This window comes from Chiloscyllium plagiosum, unplaced genomic scaffold, assembly GCF_037043375.1.
Source record: "Chiloscyllium plagiosum isolate Xiang-an unplaced genomic scaffold, Cpla_swu_hap1 HiC_scaffold_7, whole genome shotgun sequence".
NCBI classification, from domain to species: domain Eukaryota; kingdom Metazoa; phylum Chordata; class Chondrichthyes; order Orectolobiformes; family Hemiscylliidae; genus Chiloscyllium; species Chiloscyllium plagiosum.
Genome location: NW_028270145.1, coordinates 79,355,628 through 79,370,137, shown reverse-complemented (window position 1 = coordinate 79,370,137; position 14,510 = coordinate 79,355,628). Strand labels below are relative to the sequence as shown.

The following is a 14,510-nucleotide window of genomic DNA, read 5'->3' as shown; positions in this document are numbered from 1 at the left end:
GCAGCATTAAGTACAATCGAAAGATATTCTGAGCAAATTAAAACAATGATAATTGGTAAACATTCTACCAGAATTACCAGAGAAATGGTGAGACCATTAAACAATATTTGGCAGTTTTATGACAATCAGCTTCTACACATACATTTGGAACACTAACTCATTTCTGACCTATTAAATTGAACATACTTCAATGCCAGGAATTAGTGAACACCTTGTTGTGGAGAACAATTGCAATAGTGTAAACTTCAGAACTTTAATAACTGTTCTTGGATTGAAAGACTCAATAAAGATAAACTGTTACAGATAGAATGAAGTAACAATAACTCTGGAATAAACTATTAAGGACAAAGACAAACCTATTCAGGAATTGAAAGCAATTAGTCATGTCTGAGAAGCTACATGAATAAAACATTTGACATCTGCTTGATAACTAGTTGCTTTATGCCACAAGGATGAATGACTGCCCTTAATGTGTCTTCAAGCAGACAGTCAACAATGAATGTTACAAGGAACAGGGGAGTTACTTCTGATAAAGAAGCTAGTTTCAATCTCAGGGACTCTAAAAGAGTAATTAATACTTTGGATGAAAGTACTCTAAAGAATCATCAATAATATCACATCATGGATCTGAAGGATGAAAACCTATAAGAATCAAACACCCAAACAATTCAACAGCAGAACTTTGAAGAACACCACTGCACCAGGATTAAACACTGGACACTTCCAGAGACAGACACTATTGGTTGGAATTGTAGCTAACCTCCGCCATTAATTTGGTAATAGCTAAGTTGGGTTGTGAGGTTTAACTTGCCCATTTGAGGGGTCTTGTTTTGCTATTATTATAAATGAAATAATATTTTAATCAATGTTTCAGTACATGATTGTGATTTCTTAATAAGTATCCAAATTAAAGGTAATTTGTGGTGAAAAGCCCACAACACAGTGACTTAACCTCAGTAAAAGCTATGATGTTAGAAGTCCAAATTGAGTTTGTTACAATAGATTGGAAGAGGTTTCATAGAAATGCACACTCAGACTCAAGGTCACAGGCACAGCTTGAAGGAAGGAAGGTATAAAGGCAGAGAGTTGTGAATGCGTGGAATGTGTTGCCAGCTTTGGTGGTGGAAGCAGAGTCATTAGGGACATTTCAGTGACTGCTGGACATGCACATGGATAGCAGTGAGTTGAGGGCTGCGTAGGTTAAGTTATTATAATTTACATTAGGATTAAACCTCAGCACAACATCATGGGCCAAAGAGCCTGTTCTGTGCTGTACTTTTCTATGTTCTATCTGATATTCAAGGATTATGACAGAGAAATCTTATCAGTCTCAGCATCACTTTTCACATTCCAGTAAGATACCTTCAAAAAATGCCCAGATTATGGAGGCACTCATCAACTCATAGCACCATATTCAACTCAAAGGATAAAGTGATAGCATTTGCAAAAACATGCCGGCTGTCAAAGAAGTGAACTTCAACACTTGACACATCAGTGTGTCTCTGTCCATCATGGATAGTAAAGCAGCACCAGTACAGTTAGTCACCATTTAGGTTTTGCTTCTCATCTGTGTTGGTGCAAAGTACACATAATGAGAGTCAAATTTTTGTCACAAGTTTCCCTCACTCTCACATAACAGCCAAAGGTAGATGGCTATGGACCCTAGTATGAGAAACAACTTATTCCTTATACTGACCTTATTAAATGGATCATTGAATCTATCTTTTACATATTTGATGCTCTGTAAACAATTTCCCAAAAATACTTCTATTTACCTTTACAAATCAAATTTAATTAATAAAGACAATAAAATTTGTGCTTTTACTCTTGTGTTCATGCAGAATTATTTATCAAACATTATATCATGTCAAAAACCATTTATTTGACCGTTATTTCAATGGGCCTTCTGATACAGGTTTCTGTAATAATTCCTGGTGAAAGGACCAGTGGTCAAGCTGGGACCAGATAATGCAAGGTTGTGGCCTTCTGTGGTAGTTTCTGTGAGACCCTAGGTTTGGACATACCCAGATAAGGGCACATAAGGGAGATATGGCTATGAGTAATGGAGTCTCCAGATGAAGATGAAAACAGGTCACAGGGTTATTGCAGAAGTCAATATTGGGGCTTCTCAGTACCAGTTATAGATGGCCAGCTTCCATGGCAAGTGCTGACCTTACCAAGCAGGTAGACACTTAAAATAATGGTCAAAAAGTATCGGGCTGGAAAGGCACAGCTGGTCAGGCAGCATCCGAGGAAAAGGAGAGTTGACATTTCGTGTATTAGCTCTTCATCAATGGGTTCAAGGCAAGGACATTCATCTTCCACAAATCAAAATGTGCCAAATTCTTTCAAGTATTTTTCTAATAACTTCACTTTGTTTCAAACAGTTGTATAGGTGCCTGAAGGGAATGTTTTAAAAATGGAGCTGTCTTTACCACTTTTTCTGACTCTTGATGCCTTTGCTAAGTGGAAATAGTTCACACAGAATGCCAGCATATTCACCCTGAACCTGCTATATCTGAGTTTCACCTCATTCAACATTTTTACAAACTGATTTGTCAACAGGGTCATCGGACAGAAATTAGGGGTTAAAACTTCTGCTAATTTTGTTCCTTACATATCACAGAAACACCATCTCTGATAAGATGTCTAGTTAAAACAACAAACCATAATCCTGGTCTCATTTTGGGTTGTACTGACACAGTTTTCAGAGAAATGTGAATGTCCATGCATACAAAAATGACAATCTGGAAGTGAATTGCTGATCCATCCAGACTAGATTCTCCTTAACATCAAAATTCAAAGTAAGTCTCTTAACTTTGTAGTAACAAACTGGTAAGACAATACATCTGGAGACTTGCCTACAGAGTTTGTTAAAGCTTCCAGTACCACTGCAGAACCCTTTCAAATAGAAGTCCCAGAAGATACATTTCAATGAGTAAGCCACTGTTTACATGGATGAATTTGGAGAAATTATCAGAATAACATTGGATCTTCATTTACCTGCTTGATCCATTTCTTGAATCCGTACTTGTGGATCCCAGCAGTTTTTTTGTACCACTCTGAATATGTTGCCATCTTTCATCATTTTTGCTTCACCCTTTTAATAAACAGGACATTTTAGATGATCAGTTGTGGATCTATAGGATGCTATTGCCACTGTGTGTAGAATTTTGGTGATCAGGAATAGAGAAATTGTGTGCTTGGGTGTCTTATGTTGACTCAGTGCATTCTGTATAAGTTTCAATTGGCAGGTTATACACAGCTGAACTGTACTAATGGCATGCAGTCATTGAGTGATATTTGGAATATTATGTGGAAATCTGTTAACGAGACGCTTTCACGATCTTATCAGGCAGCAGTCTCAAGCAGAGTGGTGTGGCAATTGTGGAGCGCATGTAAAATGTGACAAGAAACTTTGTGACAGATAAGAAAATTAACTAGAAAATACGTTTGAATACAATTTTCAAAATTACAGAATGAACCAAAGTTAAACTACTTTTATTAATTTTGCTTTTCTTATCGTTTAATTAACTTAATAATGATGATGCTTTGCATAATCATACCTCAGAGTGATGGTGAAGTTGGACCCAACCTTCATATCCATATCTCTGGTAAAAAAGGGAAAGTGTTTTTAATTGTATAGATATATGCAATTTATATAGCACCTTTCACATCCTTAGATACCCAAAGTGCTTTGCAACAAACTGATTACTTCTGGGGTGTTATTCCTGATGTTAATTATTGTTATTTAAGTAAACATGTAATTAAAGATAATTTACAAAGGTCCTGCATCAATATTCAAGTTAGCAACTTTGTATCTTAACTATGCTCTCTATTTTCTTGAGGATAGCAGATTCTAGTCATGCACCAGAGTGAAAAGGAATGGAGACTTGGGCTGTTGCTTAGGATCAGGATGGTCTATTGGAACATGGCTAACAGGGTGTTCACCCAGCCTCCCGGCTTTACCTTTTCACTGTCGCATTTGAAGCTACAGAAACCTCTTTACCTTTGTCAGGTTTTCCTTGCACTTTGCTTTTTAATGTTAAAGATTTATGCCTCCTACAGACTTGTTTTGTTTCTTTTTACTCATACCAACTCTATAGATTTGCATCATCATTTTATCGCTTAACTACTCCTATAGTCCAGCCTGCCACATTTCTGTTTTTATTTCCTTCCTGCCTCCTTCTTTTTCTGGTTTTGCATTGGTTTAAAATATATGAATCCTAACATATTCCATTTCTGATGTAAGAAAATAGACCAGAAATGTTGGCTTTGATTTTAATTGCTACCACCCCTCAGTGCATAGGGATAGTCGGTGCAGTGTTCAATATCAGGAGTGGTCAACCAGTCCCAAACATTACATTCCTACCCCTTTAAACTTTAAAATGCAGAAAATAGGCCACACTCAAGGCAGCCAAGTCATTGCCTGATCACTATTAAAATCTTAAGGCTTTCATGTCCTCAGTCCCGAAGAATTTTTCTGGATCTGTGTTCCACCAGGTTTACCCTATAAATATCTGTGTTCTTAAAGTTTATTTTCTTTGTCATTGATGCTGCCTGAGCTGTTGAGAGCTTTCATCATAATTTATTCTTATTTAGGAGATCTTGTTTTTGTTCTATTAGAATCATTAGAGTTCCATTAGAGTTAACAATTCTCCTTGGAGAGCTGCTGAAGAGCTAAGTATGCTAATAAGCCAAGGAGCAGGATGACATCACATGATCAGTTGTTTGCTAGTCTAAGGATGTATACATAAGTTGCTTTGTATCTGCAAAATATCACTTTATCTGTTGAATAAACCTGTTTGAGATCCTCAAGTAAATTGAACCTATGCTACTGACCAATCAAGTATAGAACATAGAACAGTACAGCACAGTACAGGCCCTTCAACCCACGATGTTGTGCCAAGCATTTATCTTAATCTAAGATCAACCTAACCTATACACCCCTCAATTTACTGCTGTCCATGTGCTTATTCAGCAGTCACTTAAATGACTCTAATGTCTCTGACTCTACTACCACCGCTGGTAGTGCATTCCACGCACCCACCACTCTCTGTGTAAAGAACCTACCTCTGACATTTCCACTACACCTTCCTCCAATCACCTTAAAATTATGATCCCTTATGACAGCCATTTCTGCCCAGGGGCACAGTCTCTGGCTATCTACTATATCTATGCCTCTCATTACCTTTTACACCTTTATCAAGCCACCTCTCTTCCTCCTTCTCTCCAGTGCAAAAAGCCATAGCTCACTCAACTTCTCTTCATAAGACATTCCCTCCAATCTGGGCAGCATCCTGGTTAAATCTCCTCTGCACCCTCTCGTAAAGCATATACATCCTTCCTATATTGAGGTGACCAGAGCTGGACACAATATTCCAAGTGTGGTCTAACCAAGGTTTTATAGACCTGCAGCAAAACCTTGTGCCTCTTAACCTCAGTCCCTCTGTTAATGAAAGCCAAAACACCATATGTCTTCTTAACAACCCTATCAACTTGGGTGGCAACTTTGAAGGATCTATGTACATGCACCCCTAGATCCCGCTGTTCCTCCACACTGCCAAGAATCCTGTCTTTAACTCTGTAATCAGCATTCAAATTCAACCTTCCAAAATGAATCACTTCGCATTTATCCAGGTTGAACTACATCTGCCACATCTCAGCCCAGCTCTGCATCATGTCAATGTCTTGTTGTATGAGAGTGATAATTTTGTATCAAGGAAAACAATACACAGGTACAGCATGGTGATCAGCAGTTAATTTTCCTAGAAAATGAAAATAGTGGTGTAAACTGGGAAACCACAAGAAAATGCCTTAGACAAGATTTGAAGCAATGGAGATGATACATTTACACCAAGACCAAGAAAACAAATCACTACACAATATTCCTGCTGGTCATGTGATGATATCCTGCTTCTCACACTCAGGTCTAAAAGAAGCACCAGGCTCAACTTGATTTTTGAGCTGGTTAAATTGGTTGTTGACATGGTTGGTTTTTGATCCTGAATTGGGCCATTAAAGCTATAGGTCCAGCAATGGTGAGGACTTTTGTGTAGAGCAAGTCAGAGAACATGACTGTACGGGTGCTTTAGGGCTTTGCCACATCAGTAATAAGCTAAATTAGGGGATTAACATGAGAAACCTGCTCGGTCTCAAGGAGAAGTGCTGCATGAAACTTGCCCAAATCAAAGTTAGCCGATTTCTGGTAAAATTTAGCCGAGTATTTTAATGGATTACCTTTCGGTCTATCTGTTAGTCAGGATCTGTTTTAGCAACATATGTACAGTAATAAGGAAAGAGTTGCAAAGGATTTCAGGAGCAGGAGGTATTTTCTAACTCCCAGAAACTGAATGTTGATTATTGAGCCTGAGGTGAGTGGTTAAAATGTCACCGTGTGCTCTACATATTGTAGGCTTTGTCAATCAGGCAATTGGATTATTCAAGTGAAAGTAAATGACACCACATCAAACTGATTTCAGGATCAGGGAGATCTGGCAATATTTGTACATGCCTTAGGAAACGTTCGGACAAAGTGAAGATCTTTATTATGCACCGGGATGAAACTTACTCAAAAGTGACCTGATCGAAGTTTGTAAAATAATAAGGGGTATAGATAGAGTTAATGGTAGTTGTCTTTTCCCTAGGATGGGGGATTTCAAGATTAGGGAACACATTTTGAAGGTGAGAGGAGAGAGATTTTAAAAATACATGAAGGGCTTTTTTTTGCACTGGGTGGTTTGCTAGTAGAATGAGCTTTCTGAGGAAGTGGTGGATATGGGTACAATTACACATTTAAAAGGCATTTAGATAATTGCATGAAAAAGAAAGGTTTGGTGGGATCTGGGCCAGGAGCAGGCAGGTAGGACTAGTTTAGTTTGAGATTATGTTCAGCATGGACATGTTGGATGAAAGTGTCTGTTGCTGTGCTGCATGAATTTTTGACTCTATAATTCTTGGAAGTGCATGTATTACTGATGATTCTCTTGTGATGGGCAAAACCATCGAGGAGCACAACTGAAATCTACACTCACTGACAATGGCACCTTGTCTTGAAAAACTTCAACACCAAGAAGTTGCTAGGTAAATGTAGGCCAGACCAATTGTTTTGAGCTCAATCTATTTAGGTTATGGAACTGTTCCAACCTCAATAACATTGAGGGTGTATGACACATGCCTAGCCACAAAATGATGTCTAGATTTTTTAAACTTCTAGTATTGCATATGTCAAATATTTCTGCCAAAATATAATCATTAAAAGAGCTCTTAAGGTAAGAATCTCATGAGAATACAGAGGCTCTTTGTGTAGATGTGGTTGGCGACTGTGGAAAGTCTCTCATATCTGCATTGTCCTCTCATTCTCATTGTTAATCCTTGGCCAATAAGGGAATCATGGTTCTGAGTTAATGAAAACTACACAACAATCTAAGATTCCTCAGCAAGGCTTTTCATTTAATATTTAATTGAGACACAGCATCTCTCTTCTCTACATATATCGAAAGATGTCTCTCTATTTGAAAGGTTGGATAGAGAAATTGGACAATTTTTCACAGCACTAAAGCAGCTGGAGAGACTGGAGTGTCTTTTTGGTTCTGACAGCATGCCAATAAAATTTATGCAAGGTGCAACATTATGATAATTGCCTATTGCTTCCATAATATATTTTTCCTCACCTTCTCACACAAATGCAAACATATCAAAAATGGTTAAACATTCATGCAAACTACCAACATAGTACTTCATTAACACATGATTGAAAAGTTATTACCAGATTGAGAATGTTAACCCATATTTTGCTGTGCTTTGCCAGAATCAGTGGCATGGTCAGTTAAACGAAGGTTTGCTATCTAGTGTATATCTTGCCTCTCATCTTCATACAGAGGCCTCTCAATGTTTTACATCCTTTATGCATTTATTTTTCTTAGAGAGAATTTTATTTACTCTGTTGCTCAATGTGACCCCTTCTACTCAATTATCAAAAATTCTGAACCGTATCACCAGACTGTTACCTGTTTTAGATTGGGCCATTCCTTGGGCAGGATGTGACAGTGTAAGTCTATCTTCATTCTTGTACAACAAGCAGATCAACTATAAATCAGACACTTCTGACTGTTGATCTTTGATACAAACGGATGGCTCGCTAAATTTATTCCACCTTACTTTAAGAGGTGTACTGGTACTGTGGCCAATCACAGTTCAAGTAAACTTTCACTAACTGCAAACGAATCATTAAAGTACAAAGTGCAATGTAGGAGCAGAGAAAACATTTTCATTTGTAACTGAAAGCACAAAGTGATTTTGTCATTATTGGTTAAAAAATGATTTATTTTGGACACTACTCATTCAACTAATGCCATTGCTTGTATATCAAGATTTCAGGGACATCGATAGGATAAATATTACACTTCATAAATGCTTAAATAAAACTGAGAGTACAGGCAGAGATATGAACAGTTATAGATTATTGGCCAAACAGTGAACTGGAATATAATGATATGAAGGAAAACAGACAGACGTTCAGGCACAAGTCACCATGTGGAATAGTGATGTGAATGTTAGAACAGAGACTTGGCACAAAGGAAAGGAAGTTTCAGGAATTAATATATCTGACTACCTGATAACAGGGAAGGAAAAAGAAGCTGATATGTTGGTATTAAAAATTAAAGAAGAGGTTTTAACAAGGGGAAAGGATGATATGTTTGAGGGATCAATAATAAAACTGATTTCATTAACATGAAGGAACAGTATGGGATCATCTTAATGGATCATACTACCATTATCCATGATAGAGCTCAGCTGGGTTGGGCACTACAAACCAGACAGAATTTTATTGCCATCTGCTTTCAATGGATGAGAGCTGGGTGCATTAGGCAATCATGGATTGTCAAATATTCTTTGGTCATGATACAAAAATCTGGTTTGCATTGTCAGGACAAACCTCAGCCCTAACTGGTTTTGTTTGTTTTCTCCTTTGCTTTCTGCAAATAAAAGTTCATGTTTGTGGTTGATTGATTAGTTGTCTGTGTATAATGTTACACTACTGGGCAACGATAGTTTGTGAGTATACAGTGGGCCCTGGAGACAGGGTGGCCTTGTCAAAGAGTGTACAGAAAGGGTGAAGCTACAGACAGGTAAAGTGTGTGGCGTGGTGGTTAAACTGTGAGTTAAACTGTGAGTGAGAGAATGATGTTGTATGTGTAAGGGACTGTCGGCCATGCTGACAGCCATGCCAGCCATTGGCTGGGGCTGTACCATGACATTGGTGGAGAGGGGGAATCTTAGATTTCCAATGCTTACCTGCCACACAGTAATCTCTTGAAGATGTTGCAGACATAAGGGGTGCCACCTTTCAGTAGATGTCTGCTGAGTGGTGAGTTTGTCAGGGAACGGTGCAAGGTAAGTCCGGCTGGAATTCAATGTGAGAGATGTCAGAGGAATAGGCCAGCTAATTAATGTGGTGAGTCTGATAAGACATTTCAAATGAACTTGTTAGATTTCATTAGCCACTATAAAGATACAGCCCAAATTATTAATGAGGAAATGGAGACAACATCAAATTCCAGTCAAGAAGGAATGGGCATTTATGCATCAGATGGTAGTTCCCTCTGATTTTCTTTATTCACTCACTTCTGGGACATGGGTGTCACTGTTGGCCAGCATTTATTGCCCGTTTGTATTTGCCCTTGAGAAGGTGGTGCTGGGCTAGTTTCTTAATGAGAATTTAAATGTGGCTTACAAGATTCCAAGTGGAAGCCACTAAGGTATTAGAAAAATGCAGGCTAAAAGACTAAAAGATTTTTACTGGCCAGGATGACTTAAAGATGTAGTTAAGTTTAGTTGGAGATGCCATACAGGTCGTGGGGTTACCCAACCATTAACCAAACCTTTAATTCTGGTACCAACTTTCAAAGAACTATTCAACAGAGCCTTAGTGTGTGATATTTCTACCAAAACTAGAATTGGGAATCAGTATTTTTCAACAATTCTGGATATTTCAACAAGATTTCCTGAAGGAATGCCTTTAGAGAAAGTGATAGCAAAAATAATAGTGGACAAGTTAATTCAAGGTGTGGAGAGCCCAAATAAATACTATCAGATCTACCTTCAAACTTTAGATTACAAATATTCAAAGAAATAATGAATGGCTTGGGAATAAAACAACTAGACTAACAGTTAGAATGGGTGGCTTTTAAAGGAAGTTGGACAGGGCTAGAACTTGTGTTTGCTGAGGTTTTTGAGTGAAACATAGAGTCATAGAGATGTACAAACATGTGAGACCTTGGGAGGTCTTGATAGGTTGGGTGTGGAAAGGATGCTTCCTCTTGTGGGAGAATAACAAAGGTCTACTCATTTAAGACAGAGATTAACAGAATGTTTTTTCTCAGATTGTTGTGAAACTTTGAAGCTTTCTTTTTTCAAAAAGTAGTAAAACAGTCTGAATATGTTTAAGGCAGGGATAGATCCTTGACAAACAAATGGTTGAATGATCATCAAGAATGGGCAGGAAAATGGAATAATCAAATTAGCCATGACCTGATGAAGAGAACAGCAGGTTTGAGGGACCAGTGGCCTATTCCTGCTCCTAATTTGTATGTTCATAAGTTTTGGTGAAAGCACAATGATTCATAGAGGTTGATAAGAAGACTCAGTGAGTTGCTGCACTGGAGGATGTGTATTATTGTAATGCCAGAAAATTTCAAGGACAGTTGTTGAGATTCTCCCTTATTGGAGATGGAAATCTCCTCTAATATGTATGATGCTTATGTTGTTAATCATGTATCTGTGATTAGTTCATAGAATCACAGATTGGTTCCAGGAAAAAAGATGGTCATTTGGCCCACTGCATCTGTGCCAGCTTTCTGCAGGAGTATTTCAACTACTGTCACTCCTGCAAAGGAACTTTACTGGCAGAAGCAGCATCCTCCACGCACTTCGCAGAAGTGGTCATGTGATTGGTGAGGAAATATGGGAGAAAATATAAACAATGGTTGGGCCTAATAAGTAAAAGCATAATCTATCATCCTCAATAGACAAATAGGGTGGATCTTTGGAAGTAGGAAAAATCCTCAGAAAATGAAAAAATCGTAAACCTTGACATTGAGAAAGGTTTTGCAAGTTTCCTCCTTGGCTTTATATTGTGATTTCAGAATCTTGTTTTTTTATTTATTCATGGGGCATGGACATCTATAATGCTGGACAAATAGCATTGATCACCCCTTCATAATTGCCCGGAAGTTTGCTAAGAGTCAACCACATATCTGTAGGTTTGGAGTCACATGTAATCCCAGGCTAGGTAAGGATGACTGATTTACTTCTGCCACAGGGCATTAGTAAAACAGATGGGTTTATACAACAACTAACAGTGGTTCCCTACACTGGCATTGGACGCTGCTTTTTTTAAACATGACATCATAATTCAAAAGTAGAGTATCTGAAATAATTTTAAATGGCCAAATATTAAACAAAATGCTCCAGCAGATGACAGTACATTCTATTTATTCTCTCGTAATAAGAGGGGGATAATTGAAATAACCCTTTTTAATTATGTTGTTTAATATTTCCTTTTCATGGCATCATACTTAGTAACCAAATGATTGAATAAGTTTATGACAGTTGTGGGTGTAATATTCACAAAGCAGGCTCTGAGGGATAATGATAACAAATTAAATTTTTTAATACTATACTATTATGCACCATTAACTAACTGTTTTTGTAATTTATGAAAGAAGGAAAATCTCTTATTTAATATTGTTACCGATTTGATTCTGTTACCAACAATCTACCAATTAAAACTAATTGTTTAACAGCTTTATACTGCTCAGGAGTTAAGTTGTATCTGAATATTCTCCAAACACATAAACATAAAAACTAAGAAGTCCTGCAAGTCTGAAAAGGAAAGGCAAGATTTTACAGCAGAGGAATGCTTTAGTGCATCCAAACAGATTGTGTTGGTATAGAAAGAGAGCTTAATAATGGCCACACAGCATGACTGACTAAAGCCTTGTCAGGGGAAAATAATAAAAAATTGGAATGCAAATTTACTATATCTAAATAAATGCAACAACCATAACATGATAGATGAAACAAAGGTACAAATGGAGAGAGGGATGGGATTGACCTATAGCTATAACTGAGATGTAGTTGCAGAGTGATCAAAGCAGGAAACTGAAAATTATGGGTTGCTTAATTTTCAGAAGAAATAGATAAAATGGAATGAAGAATGGATATTCATCACAGTGAGGAATGGGAGAAGAGAGAGAAACTATCTTTGTCCAGAAAATCAAAATATAAAATCAGTATGATAGAGCTAAGAAATAGTAAAGGGAGTTAAACTGTTTATAGAAGGATTAATTTATAGAACCATGAATATCATAGTTCTGGAAAGAGTATAAATCAGAAACCGAAAGTGTTAGAGAAATTCAGCACATCTAGCAGCATCTGTAGAGAGAGAAACAAATTTAATATTTTGAGTCCAATATAACTCCTTTACTTGCATTTAACCAGGGCAAGTGGAAAGTATTCTATTGCATTCTTGACTTGTGCCTTGTAGGTAATGGAAGGCTTTGGGGAACTGGAAACTGAGTTGTTTACTGCAGAATACCAAGCCTCTGAACTACTCTTTAATCCACAGCATTTGTAGGTAATTTCCTAATTAACCAATTCAAAGTTGTTATTACACACCTCTGAAGTGGGTGAGACTTAAACACAGGCCTGTCTGGCTCAGAAGTAGCAACATCACATGAACCTTCACTGCTGCATTTGTACAGTTAATCCAGTTTAGTTTCTGATCAATGATATTATTTGAGGCCATTCATGATTGGGTATTTAGTGATAGTAATGCAATAGATTACGAAGGGGAAGTTGTTTTTGTGGTTGGAAGTGGTCATTGCCTGACACTTGTCAGGCATGATGCACTTTAATGCTATCTTGCTGCATGTTGGAATCAACTGCTACATTACTTGAGCAGTTACAAATGGGTCTAAACACTGTGCAATTATCAGCAGACAACACCATTTCTGACTTTATGATTGAGGGAATTTAATTGATGAAGCATTTGAAGTTGTTTAAACATAAAAAATAGAAAAGTACAGCACAGGACAGGCTCTTTGGCTGAGGTTGTGCTGAGGATGAATCCTAATGTAAATTATAATAACCTAATCTACGCACCCCTCAATTCACTGTTGTTCATGTGCATGTCCAGCAGTCACTTAAATGTCCCTAATCACTCTGCTTCCACCACCACTGGCAATGCATTCCATGCATTCACAACTGTCTGCGTAAAGAACCTATTTCTGACATCTCCTTTACACCTTTCTCCTAATACCTTAAAACTATGACCCCTCGTGGCAGTCAATCTTGCCCTGGGAATAAGTCTCTGACTATTAACTCCACCCATACCTCTCATTACCTTGTATATCTTGATCAGGTCACCTCTCTTTCTCCTTCTCTCCAGAGAGAAAAGTCCGAGCTTAGTCATAAGGCAAACCCTCCAGTCCAGGCAGCATCCTGGTAAACATTCTTTGCACCCTCTCCAAAGCCTCTGTATTTTTCCTATAGTAGGGTGACCAGAACTGGACACAATATTCCAAGTGTGGTCTCACCAGGGACTTGCGGATCTGTAGCAAAACCTCGCAGCTCTTAAACTCGATCCCCATATTAATGAAAGCCAAAACACCATATGCTTTCTTAACAACCCTATCCACTTGGGTGGCAACTTTAAGGGATCTATGTATTTGAACATCAAGATCCCTCTGATCCTCCACATTGCCAAGAATCCTGTCTTTAATGCTATATTCAGTATTCAAGGTCGACCGTCCAAAATGCATCACTTCGCATTTTGAACTCCACCTGCCATTTCTCAGCCCAGCTCTGCATCCTGTCGATGTCACACTGCAGCTTGCAATAGCCCTCAATACTATCAACGGCACCTCCAACTTTTGTGTCATCTGCAAATTTACTAACCCACCCCTCAACCTTCTCATCCAAACCATTTATAACAACTACAAACAGCAGAGGACACCATTCAATGCTGACATCCAGGCAGAATACTTTCCATCTACAACCACTCTCTGCCTTCTGTCTGCCAACCAATTCTGAATCCAGATAGCCAAATCTCCCTGTAACCCATACCTCCTGACTTTATGAATGAGCCTACCAGGGGGAACCTTATCAAATGCCTTGCTGAAGTCCATATACACCACATCCACTGCTCAACGTTTGTCAACCTGTCTTGTCACCTCCTCAAAGAACTCAACAAGATTAGTTAGGCATGACCTGCTCCTCACAAAGCCATGCTGACTGCCTTTAATCACGCTATGCTTTTCCAAATAGTCATAAATCCTATCTCTCAGAATTCTTTCCAAAATCTTACTGACCACAGACGTAAGACCGACTGGTCTGTAATTGCCAGGGATTTCCCTATTACATTTCTTGAAAAGAGGAACAACATTCCCCTCCTTCCAATCCTCCGGTATGACTCCTGTGGAGAGTGTGGAAGCAAAGATCTTTGC

The 14,510-nt window shown here is 38.2% G+C and overlaps 1 protein-coding gene across 1 annotated transcript in view; it reads right to left on the bottom strand.

Moving 5' to 3' along the window:
- The window catches only part of acmsd (aminocarboxymuconate semialdehyde decarboxylase), a 60,246-nt gene extending 52,082 nt beyond the window's left edge, over positions 1-8,164 (bottom strand). The window contains exons 1-3 of the mRNA XM_043694053.2: positions 8,010-8,164; positions 3,567-3,611; positions 3,004-3,100 (exon numbers count right to left, since the gene is read on the bottom strand). Coding sequence (XP_043549988.1) covers positions 3,004-3,100; positions 3,567-3,611; positions 8,010-8,066 — 199 coding nt within the window. The 5' untranslated portion in view covers positions 8,067-8,164. The remainder of the gene's footprint in view (positions 1-3,003; positions 3,101-3,566; positions 3,612-8,009) is intronic.
- Positions 8,165-14,510: the final 6,346 nt, after the last annotated feature.